The 17,995-nt window shown below is 43.2% G+C and overlaps 1 protein-coding gene across 3 annotated transcripts in view; it reads left to right on the forward strand.

Annotated features, from left to right (window-relative positions):
• Positions 1 to 6,337: 6,337 nt before the first annotated feature.
• NAA35 (N-alpha-acetyltransferase 35, NatC auxiliary subunit) overlaps positions 6,338 to 17,995 on the forward strand; it is a 62,269-nt gene continuing 50,611 nt past the window's right edge. The window contains exons 1-8 of one of the 3 annotated variants that reach the window (XM_075828758.1): positions 6,338 to 6,543; positions 8,289 to 8,423; positions 14,659 to 14,692; positions 14,781 to 14,895; positions 15,535 to 15,609; positions 15,772 to 15,939; positions 16,020 to 16,086; positions 16,174 to 16,217. In XM_075828758.1, coding sequence (XP_075684873.1) covers positions 8,300 to 8,423; positions 14,659 to 14,692; positions 14,781 to 14,895; positions 15,535 to 15,609; positions 15,772 to 15,939; positions 16,020 to 16,086; positions 16,174 to 16,217 — 627 coding nt within the window. In that variant the 5' untranslated portion in view covers positions 6,338 to 6,543; positions 8,289 to 8,299. The other 2 variants (XM_075828747.1, XM_075828749.1) reach the window with 2 other exon arrangements.

The raw sequence follows: 17,995 nt of genomic DNA on the forward strand, positions 1-17,995 counted from the left end.
CTCATGCACTGAGCCCGTGCCATACGCTGCGGGTGTTAGCTGTCGAATTACAGCTGACAGCCAGGACTAACGGACAGGAACAGCGATCGCGCTGTTACAGGAGCCTGTAAAAATTACAATATACTGCAATACATTAGTATTGCAGTGTATTCTACCAGTGATCTAACGATCGCTGGTTCAAGTCTCCCAGGGGGACTAATAAAATATGTAAAAACAAAAGTAAATAGTTTTTATTAGTGAAAAAAATTTAATAAATATTTAAAGTCCCAAAAAAAAACCTTTTCACATTTTTTTCTCTAAAGTAATGTAAAAAAAACCCCAACAAAACACAAAATTGGTATCGCTGTGTCCAAACGATTACAATATACCATTATTTAAGTCGCACTGTGAACAAGTTGTATGTACCAAAAAAATGGACCAATAAAAACTACAGCTCGTCCCGCAAAAAATAAGCCCTCACACCACTCTATTGACGGAAAAATAAAAACGTTATGACTCTTGGAAAGCGGGGAGGGAAAAACGAAAAAGATGGATCAGTCCGGAAAGGGTTAATTACTTTCTAATGAAAAAACATTTATGACCACATGTGGGGTATAGCCATACTCGGGAGAAATTGCTTTACAAATGTTGGGGTGCATTTTCTCCTTTATCCTTTGTGAAATTGAAAAAAATTCAACAACATTTTAGTGGAAATAATGTTGATATTCATTTTCACAGCCTAAGGTCTCATGCACACGAACGTATTTTTTCCCTCCCGTAAATACTAGCGTAAATACGGGCCCTTGGTCACACGTATTCGACCCGTATTGCACCAGTATTTACGGACCCGTGCCCGTAAATACGGGTACGGTGTCACCAGTATTCCACCCGTATTTACGGGCACGTTTTCGCTGCAAAATTGCACTAATCGGCAGCTCCTTCTCTCTATCAGTGCAGGATAGAGAGAAGGGACAGCCCTTTCCGAGGTAAAAGTAAAAGAAATTCATACTTACCCGGCCGTTGTCTTGGTGACGCGTCCCTCTTTCGACATCCAGCCCGACCTTCTTGGATGACGCGGCAGTCCATGTGACCGCTGCAAACTGTGATTGGCTGCAGCGGTCACATGGGCTGAAACATCATCCCGGGAGGCCGGACTGGAGGAAGAAGCAGGGAGTTCTGGGTAAGTATGAACTTCTATATTTATTACACGTTGATTTATATTGTGATCGGTAGTCACTGTCCCTGGTGCTGAAAGAGTTACTGCCGATCAGTTAACTCTTTCAGCACCCTGGACAGCAGTGACTATCCACTGACGTCGCCTAGAAACGCTCCTGTAATTGCGGGTGCACACACGTAGTCACCCGTAATTACGGGAGCCCCATAGACTTCTATGGGCCTGCCTGTGCCGTAATTATGGCCTAAAATAGGACATGTTCTATATTTTTCAACGGCCCAGGCACCATCTCGTAAGCATACGGGGAGGTACCCGTGGCCAATAGAAGTCTATGGGCCCGTAATTATGGCCCGCGATTACGGGCGTTTTTACGTTCGTGTGCATGGGACCTAAGGCCTGATTCACACGAGCGCTGCACATCTCAGACATGAAAAACTGCAGTTTTTCACATCCGAGGTGCACGTCCTTAGGCCTTAATCACACGAACAGCGGCCGTCCCATGGACCTATGTAATTCAATGTGGCCGTTCACACAACCGTTGTTTCAACGGACCGTGTGAAGGGTCCGTGGGAAAATAGGACACGTCTGTTCTTTTCACGCGTCACGCATCCCTCCATAGTCTCTCAACTATGGGGGATGCGAGACATCGCGTCCCGCAGCGCAGAGCACGGATGCACCTCGGACGTGAAAAACTAACGTTTTTCACGTCCGAGATGCGCCACGGTCATGTAAATAAGGTTTAATTCTAATAAATTCTGCAAAAGACCTGTGGGGTCTAAATGCTCACTATACCCCTAGATTCCTTAAATGGTGTCGTTTCCAAAATGGGGTCAGTTTTGCGGTGTTTCCACTGTTTTGGCCTCTCGGGATTTGTAAATTCGACATGGCACTCGAAAACCATTTCAGCTAAATTTGAGCTCCAAAAGCCAAATAGCACTCCTTCCCTTCTAAGCCCCGCTGTGGGTCCAAACAGCAGTTTATTACCACATATCGCGTATTTCCGTAATGGGGAGAAATTGTCTTACAAACGTTGGGGTGCTTTTTTTCCTTTATTCCTTGTAAAAATTAAAAATGTCTTTTGTTTTTTCAGAAAAAAAGGAGATTTTCACCTTTACAGACTAATTCCAGCGAATTCAGCAAAACAACTGTAAGGGTATGTTCACACGGCCAAATTTCAGACGTATACGAGGCGTATTTTGCCTCGTTTTACGTCTGAAAATAGGGCTACAATACGTCGGCAAACATCTGCCCATTCATTTGAATGGGTTTGCCGACGTACTGTGCAGACGACCTGTTATTTACGAGTCGTCGTTTGACAGCTGTCAAACGACGACGCGTAAAAATACAGCCTCGTCAAAAGAAGTGCAGGACACTTCTTTGGACGTTTTTGGAGCTGTTTTCTCATAGACTCCAATGAAAACAGCTCCAAAAACGGACGTAAAAAACGCTGCGAAAACGGCGCGAAAAACGCCGCAAAAAATGCGAGTTGGTAAAAAAACGTCTGAAAAGCAGGGTCTGTTTTCTCTTGAAAACAGCTCTGGATTTTCAGACGTTTTTGTTGACTACGTGTGAACATACCCTTAGGTCAAAATGCTAACTATATGCCTAGAAAAAATCCTTAAGGGGTGTCGTTTCCAAAATGGTCACTTTTGGGGGGTTTCCACTGTTTTGGTCCCTCCAGTGCATTGCAAACACGACACGGCACTGAAAACTATTCCAGCAAAATCAGAAATCCAAATCCTGCCGTGGGTCCAAACAGCAGTTTATTACCACATATGGGGTATTGTTGTAATCGGGAGACATTGCTTTACAAACGTTGGGGGTGTTTTTTCTCCTTTATTCCTTGTAAAAATTACAAGTTTTTGCAGAAAAAAAAAGTAGTATGTGAAGATGAAAATCTAATTCAAATAAATTTAGCAAAAAAAACTGTGGGTTCAAAATGCTAACTATACCACTAGATAAATTCCTTGAGGGGGTGTAGTTTCCAAAATGGGGTCACTTTTGGGGGGTCTTTACTGTTTTGGCACTACAAGACCTCTTCAAACCCGACATGGTTCCTAAAATATATTCTAAAAAAAAGGAGGCCCCAAAATCCACTAGGTGCTCCTTTGCTTCTGAGGCCGGTGTTTCAGTCCATTAGCACACTAGGGCCACATGTGGGATATTAATAAAAACTGCAGACTCTGGGCAATAAATAATGAGTTACATTTCTCGGGTAAAACCTTCTGTGGTACAGATTTTTTTTTTTTTATTACAAATTAATTTTGGCAAAAAGAAAAAATGAAATTTGTAAATTACACCTCTACTTTGCTTTAATTCTTGTGAAATGCCTAAAGGGTTAAAACACTTTCGGAATGCTGTGTTGAATACTTTGAGGGGTGCAGTTTTCAAAATGGGGTGCTTTATGGGGACTTTCTAATATATAGGGCCCTCAAAGTCACTTCAGAACTGAACTGGTCCCTGAAAAAAATAGCCTTTTGAAATTTTCTTGAAAATATGACAAATTGCTGCTAAAGTTCTAAGCCTCGTAACGTCCTAGAAAAATAAAAGGACGTTCAAAAAATGATGCAAACAAAGTAGACATATGGGGGATGGTAACTAGTAACTATTTTGTGTGGTATTACTATCTGTCTTACAAGCAGATACATTCAAATTTAGAAAACCGCTAATTTTGGCAAATTTTCTCTAAATCTTTTTTTTTTTTTTACAAATGAATATTGAATTTATCTACCTAATTTTTTCACTAAGATAAAGTACAATATGCCAGGAGAAAACAATCTCCGAATCGCTTGGATAGGTAAAAGCATTCCCAAGTTATTACCACATAAAGGGACACGTCAGATTTGAAAAATCGGCTTCGTCCTAAAGACCAAAACAGGCTCAGTCCTGAAGGGGTTAACAAATAGTTGTTTTTTTTAAAGTGGGAAAACATAAAGATTTGGTATCGCCGTAATCGTATCAACCTGTAGAATAAGGTGCACATGTAGTTTTTACCGCCTGATTGACGCCGTAAAAACAAACCCACCCCCCCCAAAATGACGTATTCGCTTTTTGCCCATTTCACCCCACAAATAATTTCCAGATTCCCAGTACATTATGCGGTACAATAATTGGTGCCATAAAAAACTACAACTTGTCCCGCAAAAAGCAAGCCCCCATACAGCTATATAGACGGAAAAATAAAAAAAAGTTATGGCTTTTGGAAGGCGGGGAGGAAAAAACGAAAATGAAAAAAACCTTAACTTGGCCGTGTCTCCGAGGGGTTAAAAGAAAAATTTATTAGCATAAATGTTGCAGTTGACAAGAAAATCTTGTATCTGACTTGATCTTCACCAAAAGGCCTCATAAAACTAGTCCCAAAAAAATGAAGTAGTGACCCATAGCAACCAATCTGCGCACTTCTCCCACTCTCGAAGGCCCCATGCACACGAACGGTTTTTTTCCCGTCCGTAAATACTGGCGTAAATACGGGTCCATTGTCACCCGTATTCCACCAGTATTTACGGACCCGTTTTCTCTGCAAAATTGCACTGCACTAATCGGCAGCCCCTTCTCTCTATCAGTGCTGGATAGAGAGAAGGGGCAGAGTTTCCGCAGCGGAACAAAGCGATTGTAAGCAAAAGTTCATACGTACCCCGGCCGTTGTCTTGGTGACGCGTCCCTCTTTTGACATCCAGTCTGACCTCCCTGGATGATGCGGCAGTCCATGTGACCGCTGAAGCCTGCGATTGGCTGCAGCGGTCACATGGGCTGAAACGTCATCCCAGGAGGCCGAACTGGAGGAAGCAGGGAGTTCTGGGTATTAACTTTTTTTTGCGTGTTTTTGTGAGCGCCGCGCATGGTACTCACTGTCCAGGGTGCTGAAAGAGTTACTGCCGATCAGTGCAGCCCCTTCTCTCTATCCCGCACTGATCGTTTAACTCTTTCAGCACCCTGGACAGCAGTGACTATCCCCTGATGTCGCCTAGCAACGCTCCCGTAATTACAGGTGCACACACGTAGCCACCCGTAATTATGGGAACCCCATAGACTTCTATGGGCTGCCCGTGCCGTAATTACGGCCTGAAATAGGACATGTTCTATATTTTTCAACGGCCCGGGCACCTTCCCGTAAGCAAACGGGAAGGTACCCGTGGCCAATAGAAGTCTATGGGCCTGTAATTACGGGCGTTTTTACGTTCGTGTGAATGGGGCCTAAGGGTCAGTTCACAGAGTTTTTTGGTGGCGATTTTGACACGGAAACCTTGTCGGAATCGGCAGTCGACGGCACTATTCTGTCAAAACAATGGAACCCTGTCACAACGGTGACAAATGGAAACCATTAGGAAAGCTTCCGTCACCATTAAGATCAATGGTGATGCAAATGAAAGCGAAAGTAACTGTTTGCTTTTCTATTGAGGGGTTCCCCCGACAGAAACCTCCGACGGAACCTTTCAACGGAAAGCAATGCTGATGTGAACACAGCCTAACGGAAAGCATCACTTCCGTTTGCATTACCATTGATTTCAATGGTAATGCTTCCGTGGCAATTGGTTTCTGTTTGTTGCCGTCACATAAGGTTTCCGTTTTTTTTGCAGAAACAATAGCGCTGTCGACTTTGCTATCATTTCTGAAAAAAAACAACCTTACAGAACGGAACCATTACCATTGAAATCAATGGTAATAAAAACTGAAGCTGTGGTTTCCATTCATCTGTTCCTTTGACGAAATGGACCAACAGAAACCCCAAACAGAACCCGACGCTGATGTGAACGAGGCCGTAGAGGGAAATCGACGCCAGAACTGATACCAGAGCTTTCTATAGCAGCAGTTTTAGCATTAGTTGATGCCAGACCTCTCCCAGTGCTGGAAAGAAAAATGCTGCATGCAGGGCTGTCCGGACGCATGTGATGCAGTATGTGAACGCAGCCAAACCTGCACTAGATAAAATACAGCTGGTTGGTTGCATTTGGCAGTAGCGGTTGTTACACCTGAGGCCTGTCGGTCGTCTCCGAGTACTGGAGGTAGCAGTCTCCTCTCACAGGCGTTCCTCCAGCTGTCTCGGATTCCTCACTGACAGGCAGGCCGGCCGGCAAGAACCTACAGCTGGCGCGTGAGAAAACCGCGAGAACATGAACTCTCGCGGTAACTTCCAAGCAACATGTTATACGTTACATTTTATCGCGTAGTGAGGCGCAATATACCACATATGCAATAAATAGCTTATTTCCGCTAGAAGGTTATCTCAATTTCTGGCCGTCGCGAAGGCATAGACTAGGAGGAGGTAACCCGCCTACCCTGACGTCATCACGCAGTCCCTTCTGTGTTGCGTAGCGTGAGCACAGCGGCTTCGTGAAGCGGAGGGAGAGACGAGTTGAGGTACGGCGTTAGGGGGTGGGGAAAACAGTAAGGTAAATGACCGGTGACCGGGTCCATGACAGTACATGTAGGGGATGACCGGCGGACGGTTATAAGAACCAGGGCTACTTCTCTGGCCCCGTTTACAGTTGTGTCATTAGTATGCAGCTGGGGAGACTATTCTAATGGGAGCTCACTCTCTCATACAGTATCCTCGTTTACAGGACCTCTTCATATTTCTCCCATATACGTAGTCTGTAACCTTGTTGTATTAGGGACACTGGTCAGCCACAATGTCGGTTCTGTGAGGGGCATGTGCAGCCCAGGTGGCCATTCACTGGGTACAATAGCTGCTGATTAGTTTTATTAGGAGTTTTCTAGGATATGGTACATTAAAGGGGGTTTCACATAATCATTATTTATAACCTATCCACAGGATAGGTGATTAATACCTGATCGGTGGGAGTCCGATTGCTGGGACCCCACCGATCACGAGAAATTGTTTACTTTGCTGTTCCTGGGAGCGCCATAGGAGCGGTGGTGCGCGTGCTTAACCACTACTCCACTCATTTCTGTGGGGCTGCCACAGATAGCGCTCAGCATCCCCTTAGAAATTAATGGAGCGGTGACTGAGCACGCTCTCCATTCCTATAGGACTCCCAGGAATGGCAAAGTAAGCCCATTCTTGTGATCAGTGGGGGTCCCAGCGATATTTATCACCTATCCTGTGGAAAGGTGATAAATAATGATTGTGGGAAAACCCCAATGCAGAGCCCATGCATTTTAATGGGATCTACTGTGATCAAATATGTAAGGGGCATGTTGAGGAGACCTGGTTTATTCTGCACATAGATAAACCACTGACGGAGCTCCAGAAATGATGATCAGTGGGTGTCCCATGGATTGGACCCCACCGATCACATATTGGTGGCCTAGATACTGAAAAATCCCACTTACCGTATAATGTGTATGGTGGCAGCCCAATGTCATTAGGGGGAAACCGAAAGCGAGATCAGTTGTGTTGGATTTTAACATGTTCCCCTGGCTAATAAGCAGCACCAGATAAACATGCATGCCTGGCAATCTGATTATTTGCATGCGTGTCTACATTCATGTGCCATTTTAGCCTAAAATGTGTTGGAGGGTTAATGCACATAGCTGTAATGCAGGTCCATGTTGAGGCCAATCACATTCTTGATGCCAAATGTAGATTTCCCCTGTGCAGATTTTTACTTAAAGGGAACCTGTCATTGACATTCTGCTGGTCTCACTGAGGGCAGCATAATGCAGTGACAGGCACGCGGACTTCAGCGGTTTGTCGCTTATTTGCTTAACTAAACCCAATTCTGAGAACTTGCCTGCAGAGCCCAGGCAGTGCTGCCAGGGAGGAGTCCAGCGTATTCATTAGCTGACACTAGCTCCGCCCACTCCACTAATTGACAGATATCTCTTTCTATTACTTTTTATTGGGGAGACATCTGTCTCAGCAGAAAGCAGGCGGCGCTAGCGGCAGCTCATGATTACGCCGTGCTCATCGCTGGCAGGGCTCCCGGGCTCTACAGGTAAGTTCTCACAAATTGGTTAACTATCGCAAATAAGTGACAAACCGCTGACGTCAGCGTCTGTCACTACATTATGCTCCCCTCAGTGAGGCAAGACTAATGTCTATGACAGGTTCCCACGTCGGAATGCGTTTTGTAGAATCCTTACCTCTTGATCGTGGCCTAAATATACAGTCATTGCACAAAACCTGAATGTGGCCTTATTTTGTTCTGTATATACCTTTTTATTCTTTTAGTGACCACTGCCATGGTGATGAAAGCGTCAATGGACGATGATGACTCTGGATGGGAACTTTCCATGCAGGACAAGATGGGAAAGACAAATGCCAACTGGATAGATATAACGCATGAATTCAGAGATGCGTGTAGTGGTAATTGTGTATATTTGTCTACAGTGTTGTATAACATTTTATTAAGACTTGGATACCTGCCTGTGAATCGGCTTTCTGTCATATTTTTGCCAACTACTTGCTGCTGTTATCCTGGTCTTATCTGGTGTTCTTTGTATTTTCTTTAATATCATTGGTAATTTTCTCACATGAGACATGCTAAGAGAAACTTACCAATATAGTGTGGATTAAAATAAATGATCGTCACATACTTCATAAAGTTCAAAAAAGACACAGGTCCGACCTATAATCCTGCCGTGTTGATCCAGAGGCAAAACCCCACATGAGGTGGATGCCAATTTCCTCACTAGGGTAAAAATTCCTCCCGACTCCAAATATGGCAGTCAGAATAAATCCCTGGATCAACGTCCCATCTCCACAATCTAGTACTCATAACTTTTAATATTATATTTTTCAAGAAAGGCATCAAGGCCCTTCTTGAACTTGCTCAATGGACCAACCATCACAACATCCTGTGGCAGAGCGTCTCACTGCTCTTACAGTAAAGAATCCCCATATGTGATCATGGTGAAACCTTCTTTCCTTTAGTCGTAGACGATGCCCCCTTGTCCTTGTTACAGGCCTAGGTGTAAAAAGATTATTAATCACTGGAGTATCCTGATGACTATCCACCTCTACTAAATAACTCTCTTGTGGATAAATAATACTTTACTTTTATTTGATATACATTAAAATAAATGTATTGCACTAGGCATTCCTTTCTAGCTTAAAGAGCGGTTTGAGACCAGGGTGATTGTAACTGGTGTATAGTTTATTGATCACCAGCATTAGCCCTAGTGTAGGAAACCAGTATCTCCACCCTTTCTCAGCACAAACACCTCCAATATTGTCCCTAGTATTCCTACACTAAAACTGATATCCAGATGGATGTATAACACTATAGCTAATGCTAGTGATCAATAAACTATATGCCAGTTAAAATCGCCCTGGTCTCAAACCGGTCTGTTAGCTGGAAAGGAATGCCTACTGCAATAGATTCAATTTTAATGTATATCGAATAAAAGTAAAGTCTTAGAATTATTTATCCACAAGAGAGTCATTGATAAAAAGATTATTAGAAAGATCTCTGTTCTGTCCATTCATATGTTTGTACATTGTAATCAGATCGCTCCTAATCCGTCTTTTTTCTAAACGGAATAACCCCATGCTTGATAACCTTTCTTGGTGCTGCAATCCACCCATTCCCTTATTAACCTTGGTCACCCTCCCGCTATAGTTCAACTAGGATGATTTTTACACAAGTGCCTAAAATTGTACACAATATTTCATGTGTTGTCTGACTAGTGATTTTATAAAGGGGCAAAACTATGTTCTTGTCATGAGCAACTATGCCTCTTGTTGTAGCCCATGATTTTATTTGCCTTGGCAGCAGCTGTCTGTTACTGTTTGCTAAAGTTAAAGGGGTTGTCTGAGATTGAATGACTTTGTGTTAATGCTTATAACTTCTAAATGTAAATACATTTGTAATATACTTACACTTCCAAAGTGGCCCCATTTCCAGATCCTGCCGTGGGGTACTTGACGGGTGACGTCACACTCTGCACTGGCTCTCGCCGCTGTTTTGATCTTCAATTCTTTGCCGGGTATACGACACGTCACTTGTGACGTGCCGTGTATGGGCTGTTCTGCTGCACAGCCCGTAACGCGCGTGCGCTGTCACTGCTGTTGTCGAGATAACAGCAGGGGGCCGCGCGTGCGCGTTACAACAGAACAGCCTATACATGGCATGTCACAAGTGACGTGTCGTATACCCGGAAAAGAATTGAAGATCAAAACAGCGGCCAGAGCCAGTGCAGTGTGTGACGTCACCCATCAAGTACCCCACGGCAGGATCTGGAAACGGGGCCACTTTGGAAAATGTAAGTATATTACAAATGTATTTATAAGTTACAAGCATTAACAGTCATTTAATCTTGGACAACCCCTTTAAGCTTACATACAAACAATATCCCCAAGTATTTTTAATTGGCAGTTTTACCCAGTGTTTTACTATGTATTGTGAAATTTGTTTCTACGACTCCAATCTGAATTAGTTTACTACATATGACATAACATTTGTTATGTACTTGTAGTTTAATCCTCCCCAGGAAGCGCCTCTCTTGCACTTTGTATAAAAGCTGCATCCTCCACTGAGCATATACAGTACTTCGGCAACGTTCACACGTTGGGGATTTGATGAGGGTTTCATCGCCGATTCACACCAAACTCCACGGCACCCACTGTCACCCATCGGATTCCTGCGAATACAACCGTGGGCTGTCGATGGATTGCCCCAGGCTTGCCATGGCTGTATGCCTATTTGGCCATGCTATAGTCACGTCCTAAGGCCCCATGCACACGACCGTAAAAACGCCCGTAATCACGGGCCGTAATTACGGGCCCATAGACTTCTATTGGCCACGGGTACCTCCCCGTATGCTTACGGGAAGGTGCCCGTGCCGTTGAAAAATATAGAACATGTCCTATTTCAGGCCGTAATTACGGCACGGGCAGGCCCATAGAAGTCTATGGGGCTGCCGTAATTACGGGTGACTACGTGTGTGCACCTGTAATTACGGGAGCGTAGCTAGGCGACGTCAGTAAATAGTCACTGTCCAGGGTGCTGAAAGAGTTAAACGATCGGCAGTAACTCTTTCAGCACCCTGGACAGTGACTTCCGATCACAATATAGATAAAGCTGTAAAAAAAAAAAGACGTTCATACTTACCCAGAACTCCCTGCTTCTTCCTCCAGTCCGGCCTCCTGGGATGACTTTACAGCCCATGTGACCGCTTCAGCCAATCACTGGCTGCAGCGGTCACATGGACTGCCACGGCATCCAGGGAGGTCGGGCTGGATGACAAGAGAGGGACGCGTCACCAAGACAACGGCCGGGTAAGTATGAATTTCTTTTACTTTTATTACTTTTATCCTGCACTGATAGAGAGAAGGGCTGCCGATTACTGCAGTGTAATTTTGCAGAGAAAATACGTGAGTGGTCGAATACGTGTGACCAAGGACCCGTATTTACGCCAGTATTTACGGGTGGACAAAAATACGGTCCTGTACATGGGGCCTAACAGACTCCCAGTTTTATACTGAGAGGCAGTAATGTTTTGGTATACAAAGTATACCAAAGCATTTTAAGTCTCCTAGTGGGACTAAAAAAAAAATAATGTGAAATAAAGTTTATAAAATAAATATGCACAGTAAAAAAAACACAACCATGTTTTCAATAAAAATGGATTTTATTTCGTAAAGGGGAAAAAAAAGTAAAAGTACACATATATAGTGTGGCCACGATTGTAACGGCCTGAACAATAAAGTTAACATGTTTATTTAAACCGCATGGTAAACGGCGTAAAAAAACGGAATAGCTTTTTTTTTTAAACAAGTTAATAAGTCTCATGTACCCCAAAGTGGTACCAATAAAAACTGCATTTCATCCCACAAAATTTAAGCCCTCATATAGCTACATCAATGGAAAAATAGAAAAGTTATGGCTCTTGGAATGTGGGCATGCAATTTTTTAATTTTTTTTATTATGCAACAGTAGTAAAATCTATATATATTTGGTAGCGATGTAATCATACCAACTGAATGTAAGCTCTTACTCACGCCGCAAGTTGAATGGCGTTAATTTAAAATGCAAAAAAAAATGGTGGAATTGTTTTTGTGGCTTTTTTTTTTTTTTTCTTTACATTTCCACCTCCCAAAAAGAAAAGACTTCAAAAAAGTTCCTTATACAGCTATGTCGACGGAAAAATAAAGTTATAGCTCTTTGAATGCAACTTCGCAAAAAATAGTTTGGGTGTTAAAGGGGTTTCACTGGATTTTTCAAAATTTGTAGCAGTGCAGGGGGTGGAATTTCATAGTAAACAGATACTCACCCTCTGAAGTGCCCCCGTTCCCTGCTGCTCCAGTACCGGAAGATCTGCAGCAGTCATGTGCTGTTCATCAGTCACGAGTCGCTGCAGCCAATCGCTAGCTACAGCGGTGATGCTGCCATCAACCGCACATGACCACTGCAGGATCATCGGGGGCTCAAGTGGCAGTGAACGGGACCTAAGCGCTAAAGCGGGGGGCACTTCAGAGAGTTAGTATCTATTAGTTTACTATGTAATTCCATCCCCCTGCCCTGCTGCCAATTTTTAAAACTCCTGGAAAACTCCCTTAGGGTATGAATACACTGGGCGGATATGCTGGGTAAAAGTAAACCGCGTATCTGCCCTGGAACATGCAGGGAATTCCGTCCAAAAAACCGCACCAAATCGCTGTTCAGTGTTTTGGGCGGCATGTCCGCTGCGGAAATCCTGCTGGAATAATAAATAAATAAAAATTATACTTACCCTGGCCATAGTCATGGCGGTGCACCCCTCTCTTCTGAGAGTAGTTCGGCCTCCTGAGGTGACGCTGTAGGCCATGTGACCGCTGCACATTGAAACATCATCCTAGGAGGCCAGGATGCACTAGGAATAGAGGATCATGTCACAAGGACCAGGTAAGGGGGCAAGGTGTTTTTATTTTTTTGAATTTTTTTTAAATTCATTTAAAATAAAAAATTCGCGTTTTTTTTCTCTTACTTGCGATTTTTGCGGTGGAATCGCAGCGTTTCTGTTGCAACACATTCCTTTTTGTTACAGGTTTTACCTCCCCATTTAATTCAATGGGGAAAACCCACAACAGAAGAGCAGCGATTCTGCAGCATAAATTGACATGCTGCGGCTTAAAAAAACTGCACCGCAGGTCAATTTATGAACGTTTTTTTTCAGCTGTGTGTGGATGAGATTTGTTCAAATCTCATCCATTCTACTGCTACTGTTAGGACTCATGCACACGACCGTAAAAACTCCTGTTATTACGGGTCGTAATTACGACCCGAAATAACGGGCCCATAGACTTCTATTGGCCACGGGTACCTCCCCGTATGCTTACGAGAAGGTGCCCGTGCTGTTGAAAAAGATAGAACATGTCCTATTTCAGGCCGTAATAACGGCACGGGCAGCCCATAGAAGTCTATGGGCTGCCCGTAATTACGGGTGACTACGTGTGTGCACCCGTAATTACGGGAGCGTTGCTAGGCGACGTCAGTAAATAGTCACTGTCCAGGGAGCTGAAAGAGTTAAACGACCGGCAGTAACTGTTTCAGCACCCTGGACAGTGAATTCCGATCAGAATATAGAGCAAGCTGTAAAAAAAAAAAAGACGTTCATACTTACCCAGAACTTCCTGCTTCTTCCTCCCGGCCGTTGCCTTGGTGACGCGTCCCTCTCTTGACATCCAGCCCGACATCCCTGGATGACGTTTCAGCCCATGTGACCGCTGCAGCCAATCACGGGCTGCAGCGGTCACATGGACTGCCGCGTCATCCAGGGATGTCGGGCTGGATGTCAAGAGAGGGACGCGTCACCAAGGCAACGGCCGGGTAATTATGAATATCTTTTACTTTTACCTCGGGAAGGGCTGCCCCTTCTCTCTATCCTGCACTGATAGAGAGAAGGGGCTGCCGATTAGTGCAGTGCAATTTTGCCCGTAAATACGAGTGGAATACTGGTGACACCGGAACCGTATTTACAGGCACGGGTCCGTAAATACTGGCGCAAAACGAGTCGCATACGTGTGACACCGGAACCGTATTTACGGGAGGGAAAAAATAAGTTTGTGTGCATGAGGCCTTAAACTGGGATTTTACGCAATTCAATCCGTTGTGGAAAATCCACATTGTTTATGCATAGTGTGTTCCTACTCCTAAGGGCCAAAATAGGCTGGTCATTAAAGGGTTAAACACCCTGAACGGGTGAACTTTGAGCATCCTCTAAAATATTGTGCTATTCTACCAACAGAATAAAACATCTATGTACAAATTACTGTAGATTTCCGGAGTTTTTAAAAAAAAAATTTTTAAAGACCAGGCAATAAGATCTCCCATAGAAAAACAAATCTAGTCGTCCGCAGCTAATATCTTTTATTTGTGAGTTGTGGTTTATTAAAGGGAAGCTCCAATTTTAGGCAAGGAGAATAGAGCTATGGCATTGACAAAACCGACTTTTCACATGGTGCCTCATTATTAAATGAGTGTTTCTGGTGACATTCCCTTTCACATAAGCAGCAGGATATCCTAGCAGTGGAAAGTGAAGAAGAAATAGTATATTGCCCTTGTAGTGTTTCTGAAAGATGTCTTCTAAGAAATCAGTCACATGTGATGTCTCCTTTGCAGAGTTAAAGCTGGGCGAGCTGCTTCACGACAAGCTGTGAGTATGGGTGTATGCGCAATACATTTCTGACGTGATCTATTCAGTGCACAAGATGACAGTAACATTTTCCTTTTTGACCTTTTAGCTTTGGCCTTTTTGAAGCCATGTCGGCCATTGAAATGATGGATCCCAAGATGGATGCTGGAATGATTGGAAATCAGGTTAATCGAAAAGTTCTGAATTTTGAGCAAGCAATAAAGGTTAGTGTGTATTGTTCCCAAATTAATTTCAGCTAATAATAAATTCTATTCAAACTGTGTATGCCACAGTAGTCATCCCCCTGTGATAAGTGTTATTGTTATGTAAAAGTTGTAAAACAGAAAAAAAAACTATGAATTTGGTATCGCCGTAATCGTACTGACCCACGGAGTAATGTTATTGTGTCATTTATACAGCTCGGTGAATGCCGAATAAAAAAAAAACCTGTCAGAATTGCGTTTTTTTGTTTTTTTTTTATCAAATTACATCCCAAAATAATTTAATAAAAAGTGATGAAAACGTCACCTTTACTCCAAAATAGGACCATTAAAAACTACAGCTTCTCCCGCAAAAAATAGCCCTCGTATGGCTACAACGATGAAAATAAAAAGTTATGGCTCTAGTAATGTCTAAACGGGGCCTTACTCTACAACAATTTTCCTGCCAAGAGGCGCTTCAGACCAGGGGGCAATCTATAGCGTTGGCTTCTCTTACATAGGTTATGCCCCCCTGCAGTAAAGTAACAATCCATAGATTTAGTTATTTACATTGTTTGCAAGTTTAAAATAAAATGTATTTGTCAATTTAACCAAATATTGGCTGTAATTGAGCTCACTGAGTTACTTTCATTTTTCTCAAAGGATGGAAGAATTCAAATTAAGGATTTAATGTGGCCAGATTTAATTGGAATTATGGATACAAGTTTTTGTTGTTTGGTAAGTATGTAAATTATAGATAATAATCATATCCATTATTTACCAATAACAGTACAATATTTAATGCCCAAAAAAACCAGGGCTGATTTCTTGTGAACTTGGACTAATCTGAGTCCTATTTTGGATCGTTTATCTTGAAGTTTTTTTTTCATTTTGCTTCAGATAACGTGGTTGGAGGGTCACTCTTTAGCACAGACTGTATTCACTTGCCTCTATGTACATAATCCTGATTTTATAGAAGACCCAGCTATGAAAGCTTTTGCCCTAGGAATCCTCAAGATATGTGATATTGCTAGAGAAAAAGTGAACAAAGCTGCTGTATTTGAAGAGGTTGGTCATGCGGTAGTTAAAGAATCACATAGTTGTGTTTTGAATCGAGCGCCAGAAGTCACTTGTATTTTTTCCTATAGGAGGACTTCCAGTCCATGACGTATGGGTTTAAAATGGCTAATAATGTAACAGATCTCAGAGTTACAGGTAATGTATATGGTTATAATGGTTGCATGTGAAGTATTTCCATTTGTGTTCTTTAATTCTAATCGTCATTTTTCTTTTTTACTTTAGGAATGTTAAAGGATGTCGAAGAGGACTTGCAGAGGAGAGTAAAGGTAGCATCCACTTGACAGAATGTAAAATAATGTAGCTCATGTCAATGGTCACCAAAAATGTCATAAAAAGTGTGGGGTTTGAATAATACATATTTTTTGGTCTGATCTGGGGTCTGATATTAACCCCTTCACGACTGCCATATGGCTATATACGTTTCACCTACCGATGCCCCGTGCAGTTGTCACATATATATAGATGTAACAGCCTGGAACAGGTTTAATGAGTGCTGCGCTGCACTCTCATGTCAGCCGGGGCTTTAGAAGCCCCGTAATACACCCCCCACTGTACATAGCGCCACAGACAAACCCCTGTAGGTAGCGCAAAACCCCCTGTATATAGCTCCACCTAAGCTCCCTCCAGCATCAGAATCCCCGGCCAGCGCTCTGGCTGAGGATTCCTCACCTAGAGAGAGCCCCGCCTTTTCTCCATCCCTGCTGTAGATAGTGCCACCTGAACTCCCTCTAGAAGCGGAATACCCGGTGTCAGATCGCACTGTCTGGGGATTCCGCTTCTAGAGAGAGCCCCTGACGTCACTCTTCATTTGGACAGTGACGTTAGTGGCTCTCTCTAGGAGTGGAATTCCCGGCCAACACTCTGGCCAGGGATTCCGCTACAGGAGAAGCCCCTGGTGTCACTATCCATATATGGACAATGATGTCAGGGGCTGCTCCTGGAGGGGAATCCCCACTCGGGCAGGGGATTCAGCTTTTGGAGTTAACCCCTAACGTCACCATCCATATATGGCCAGAGACATCAGGGGCTCCCTGTAGGAGCGAAATCCCCGGCCAGAGCTACAGAATCCCCAGCTACAGGAAGCTACAGTGGTGCTGTTTACAGGGGGGGGGATGTTGCTAAATACGGGGTTGGTGCTATTTGCAGGGGGTGGAACTATATACAGTGAGTGTGGTGCTATCTACAGGGGGGTGCTATATACATGGTTGTGCCACTATCTACATGGAGAACTGTGGCACTATGTGGGCACTGTGGTACTATTTACAGTGAGCACTAGCTAGGTGGGCAATGTGGCACTACCTACAGTGGAATTGCATCACTATCTACATGGGCACTGTGGTGTTTTCAGGGGGTTGGGACAATAAAACCCTAACAATTTAACGCCCATGAAAAACGGATGGCAAATGGTGATTAAAACCGGTCAAACGACCGTGAAATAGATTACAATTTTGAGACACATTGATGCAAAACAGCCATAAAAAGCTGACAGTAGAACCCTTGTTTCTTCACGGTCATGTGTATATTTAGCCCTCTCCAATCACAGCGATCCAGGGTGACGGAGAGAGAAGAATAATTGTTACAGAACTATACAGTGTGTGTGTATTTGTGTATGTGTATATATATATAATGTGTGTGTATATGTAGGTAGAGATAAGCATCACGTTGAGACAGATTCAGACACGGTAATGGGTGCAAGCAGGTAATCCAGATCCGTGGCTTATAAAACATAAGCGAAAGAAATCCCACAGCATTCCGATGTTTCCAAAAAGTATGTGATTTATTCAGTCAACAGCTGCAAAGTTTCCGTCCTGCTATAGGACCTTTTTCAAGCAAATCACATACTTTTTGGAACCATCGGAGTGCTGGGGGATTTCTTTCGTATATATATATATATGTGTGTGTGTGTGTTATAGATATATATGTTATAGATAAATATATAAAAAATTACAAAAAAGTGGTTTGTTCTTTTCAGTGATTTTGTCTGCTCATAATAAAAATTAAAAACACGGAATTAATTAAACTAATCTAGAAAATGAAAGCCTCA

This window comes from Rhinoderma darwinii, chromosome 1 (genome assembly GCF_050947455.1).
Source record: "Rhinoderma darwinii isolate aRhiDar2 chromosome 1, aRhiDar2.hap1, whole genome shotgun sequence".
In the NCBI taxonomy this organism is placed as follows: domain Eukaryota; kingdom Metazoa; phylum Chordata; class Amphibia; order Anura; family Rhinodermatidae; genus Rhinoderma; species Rhinoderma darwinii.